Below are 3,796 nucleotides of genomic sequence, written 5' to 3'. Positions count from 1 at the left end.
TTATCATAACTAGGAGTTTCGTAATTCTGTTATCTTATGGATTGTACTTAAAAAAAGACATACATGTGGCTCGCCATTCCATGAACCATGCAGACTAGAACTATATGAAGAAACGGTTGAAACGATCCAATAAATGAAGTTGCACTCAAACATTCCTAATGCCGTTGGTAGTTCTGATGATATGTTCACAATTGTTTTTTTGACAAAAACTTAACTTCTCTAACTCGAAACCATAATACCGATCCATTCGAAACGTGATAAGACATGTTTTTTTAAGTGTTTATCTGCTAGAGAAACGAAATCACATCTTGTACAAATTTACAAACAAGAGAGCGGTTATTGCTGTTATGTATCCAGACCGCATTTTTTACAAAACATGGAGCCTCTTGTTTTAAGTCCTGAAAATCACTGTAGGAACAATAATATACTTAATTTTATATTATATTTTTTAACCAATTTTATCTGAGACATTTGTGTTTAATTGTGTCTTAGAAGCACTATTTAACCTTTGTCCCTGTGTCTATGTGTTTCAGACTATGCCGATATGAAACAATTCACCCCGGGCAGTTGCTCCAACCGATGGCTGAAGGGTATGAAGAGCCAGAAAAGTACTACATAAACCATCAAACATCCTATCGCCAGCACTCGATCAAACAACTTTGCAAACTTCGCCCAAAAGTGTTCTTTCTCCTCTGGTGTCACCTGTCGAATGGGTAAAGATCAGAGTAGCGTCAAACGTCCTGGAGTTTTCGCTTACCGTATAGTTTAGTTCCAAATAGTCTGCAGCCAGTAGCAGTTCGGCCACCCGACTCTGGGAAAACGATCCTGTCATACGATCAATAAATGACTCCGTCGTAGGATCACGGTTTCGTCGCATACGAATCCAGCAGTTGAGTAAGGTGAGCAGCAGCAGCACAACGCTCAGCACGGTGGAACATAGCAGAAAGATCACTAAAAGGTAGCGAGATCGATATATTATATGCGGCGTTAATGATCTATCACTGCCAGTAGGAAACCGTCGACTTGACTTACTACAATTTGGAAGCGTATCGCGATTGTACGGGAGTGCCCATTCCAGTTGTTTGAGATAGGTAAAGTGAGAGAACGTGGACAATCCAAGCATAACCTTCCTTTCGAAGCTGCTCGATCGCAGCCAAACGATGTACACATTAAGGAGCGCTAAAACTGAGGGTCAGATGGATGTTAAAGGATGATGAAGCCTTCAAGGGAAACACTGTCTGTCGAAACTCACTCAGGATTGGTCCAATGATAGCGACCTGCTCGAAACTAGCCCGCCTAATGAGCACTACTTCGACGTCCAGCACGTAGTACATGTAGTTATCCGAGGACGAAATCACCCCTCGGTTGTTGTGAAGCGAGACCACTCCCCACTTTGGGCTTTTGAACTCTGCATTTCTGGCAAGGCACACGTCCGTTATGTGTATGTCCACCTCGTCCATCGAGTTGGCCCACGTCCCGTAGTACATGCTGCACCGATGCATGTCGAACGGCCAGCGCGAATAGTCGGCATCACATTTAGCGTTCATGCCGCACACGGGCAGGCAGGTCACGGTCCCATTCGGCGCCACAGAACACTTGGGGTTGGCACAATCGGGCAGCTCCTCTGGATTGTAGTATCTGCAACGTACACGAAAACAAGCATTGACTTTCTCCAAACAGTCGAACCTGACGGGGTAAGGCTTACGTACGACGAGTAATGCCGAAAGTCTGGTAGCCAAATCTCGTCCGAATTGATTGCGATTCGCTCTATGCCGCTCCATTGCGTGCTGTTCCAGCGCAGATACTCGTCCGTCCATTTCTGTGAAGCAAAAGTCCCCGATTCCCGAATGGACAAATGGAAGCTAAATTACAAATACGTGATCCTGAGACGGAGCATGATCAGCATGCCGCTTACCAACTCCATCCACACGCCCAATTTCATCAAGTCATCCGCTTCTTCCTGCAAGAGAGAGAAAGAGAGGAATGAACCAGAAACCGAGATATGACAACGATCACGAAACAACAACAGTCGATCACGAAACAACAGGAGGGACGATTGCGTTGCGTACAAGCTCATACGTTAGCACGTAGTAGGCCACGGTAATGTTGACCGACTGGGTGTTATCCTTTCTTGGTCGCATATCAGCACGGTAGCCATTGCAGAGAAGTGAGCTTTTGAGCCTGTTTTCCGTGTTGACCGAGTCCTTGCCGCACTCGAACGATGCTGCCCCGTGTCCGATAGTCAGTCAGTCAATCACCCAGAAAAAGAGCAAAACAACATGCACACACGTTGAGCGTTAGCACCCTTGGGAAGGATACGCTTGCTGCCTGTCGGAATGTCACGTACGAACGCGCCTGGAAGCGCAAAGCACTCCGGTGAATGGGACAGTTTGGAAGCGTGTAATACCTGCCGGTAGTACGTGATTTAACAGCAATGTGATCCATCCCAGCAGGACGACGAGCCTGGCTATGGTGGACCCAGGGCCAAACATCGTAGCGCAACGAATGATCGATCGATCGGCCGGCTAGTGCAGCTCGTACTGAGCGACTGACGCACTGTCGAGGGCACGCAGCACAACACATCCGACTAGGTCCGGACCCAAGATCCGCTCAACTGATTAGGATTAGCGGATTCGGTAGGCGTTAACTAGTCAAATCCTCCTACCGGATGGTGTGTTTGTTATCTTACGGAACAAAGAACAACATTGCCATAAGGAGAGTGTTCCGGACCGGTTTTTTTTTTTGTTGTTGTTTGAATTGGCACAGTAACAGGCACATAAACACATCATTGTTTATTTAAACGATATTCTTTAGTACGGAAATGCTGCAATCTATTGGAGTTTTAATAAACAATGTTAAATGATTGATTGAAATTCAAATTTTTCGAAATTGTCAGAGTTTCCTTAAATAATGCTTGAACCTATCTACTTATCTATTTTGTTACTGTTACATCTTTGACTCAACATACCCATGGGGCATTTGTGTTATTAATCTGAATTGGCTTCGCTTTTCACTAATCGAATAGTAAGTCCTGGGTATTGAAACAATGAACCTCTTCCTAGTTGAATCCAACGCGAAGGTGTTATAGAATCTAACTTGCTTATACTACTTGATCTTTGTGATCGTAACATACACGATAGGCTTGTCCAGGCAATCTTCTAAACATCTGAAAAATATCTAAAATGTTATATATGCTTTCCGGCGAGAAAATCAGTCCTGTTGCCAATTGTCATCAACCATCTACCTCAATTTTATTAGTTCAAAATTAAGGCAACCGAGCCGACACAGTCAGGGCATGTATATCACAGCACTTGCTGACGATTTCTATCCAGGAAGCGACACATGGTCGCTGACGATTCCTTTTTGTTAGAGCATAGGTCAAGCGGTTAGTCAGTCGCGGATAGCGTTTCTTTACAATTCGATAATATCTGCTGCCAAACATAGTACATAGCTCACGACGCTTCAAAATAGCGAGACCATCCCAGTACAATTATCTGTTCCTGCGGGATCGTAATAATAAGTGGAGTTCATAGTACACACGTTTAGACAGTCTAGATAGCAGAACGTGTCTTGCGCCTCATGATCGTTGCAGGGGACTTGAAATACTACTTTTCAACTCCTCTGTTGTCAGTCAGAATCTTCGCTTAGTTTGATCTTCTCTAATAATCTAAATTTGCTTTACAATGGGAAAAACTAATTAAGTATAACAAAATGTAGAACATTCCACTTAAATAATAAAAAAGGACAAACAAAACAAAAATAAGGACACCACTATTAGTTTATCTCAACATGGAGT

The 3,796-nt window shown here is 43.8% G+C and overlaps 1 protein-coding gene across 3 annotated transcripts; it reads right to left on the bottom strand.

The window, feature by feature from the left end:
• LOC118511207 (neuronal acetylcholine receptor subunit alpha-5-like) lies at positions 1–2,708 on the bottom strand. Of its 3 annotated transcripts, XM_036053988.1 has the most exons (8): positions 2,408–2,708; positions 2,070–2,224; positions 1,916–1,960; positions 1,710–1,819; positions 1,253–1,638; positions 1,033–1,185; positions 758–951; positions 11–702 (listed from the first exon to the last, which is right to left on the bottom strand). In XM_036053988.1, the coding sequence occupies exons 1-8, from the start codon at positions 2,490–2,492 to the stop codon at positions 535–537; spliced, it is 1,296 nt and encodes a 431-aa protein (XP_035909881.1). In that variant the 5' UTR covers positions 2,493–2,708; the 3' UTR covers positions 11–534. The 3 variants fall into 3 exon arrangements, with proteins under 3 accessions (XP_035909883.1, XP_035909882.1, XP_035909881.1); XM_036053990.1 differs by lacking the exon at positions 2,070–2,224 and having other exon boundaries at positions 1–702; positions 2,408–2,548; XM_036053989.1 differs by lacking the exon at positions 2,408–2,708 and having other exon boundaries at positions 1–702; positions 2,080–2,218.
• Between the last annotated feature and the right edge of the window lie 1,088 nt (positions 2,709–3,796).

Source organism: Anopheles stephensi, chromosome 3 (genome assembly GCF_013141755.1).
Source record: "Anopheles stephensi strain Indian chromosome 3, UCI_ANSTEP_V1.0, whole genome shotgun sequence".
NCBI lineage: Eukaryota > Metazoa > Arthropoda > Insecta > Diptera > Culicidae > Anopheles > Anopheles stephensi.
The sequence above is the reverse complement of the archived record's forward strand: the minus strand, read 5'-3'. Positions and strand labels throughout refer to the sequence as shown.

What these genes read in the sequence shown, in the direction of transcription:
- LOC118511207 (XM_036053988.1), bottom strand. Translation starts at nt 2,492, where the DNA reads ATGTTTGGCCCTGGGTCCACCATAGCCAGGCTCGTCGTCCTGCTGGGA. An exon ending in GACTTTCGGCATTACTCGTC is followed by an intron (nt 1,639 to 1,709) that starts GTACGTAAGCCT and finishes TGTACGTTGCAG; the next exon opens with ATACTACAATCCAGAGGAGC. An exon ending in TATCATTGGACCAATCCTGA is followed by an intron (nt 1,186 to 1,252) that starts GTGAGTTTCGAC and finishes TCTGACCCTCAG; the next exon opens with TTTTAGCGCTCCTTAATGTG.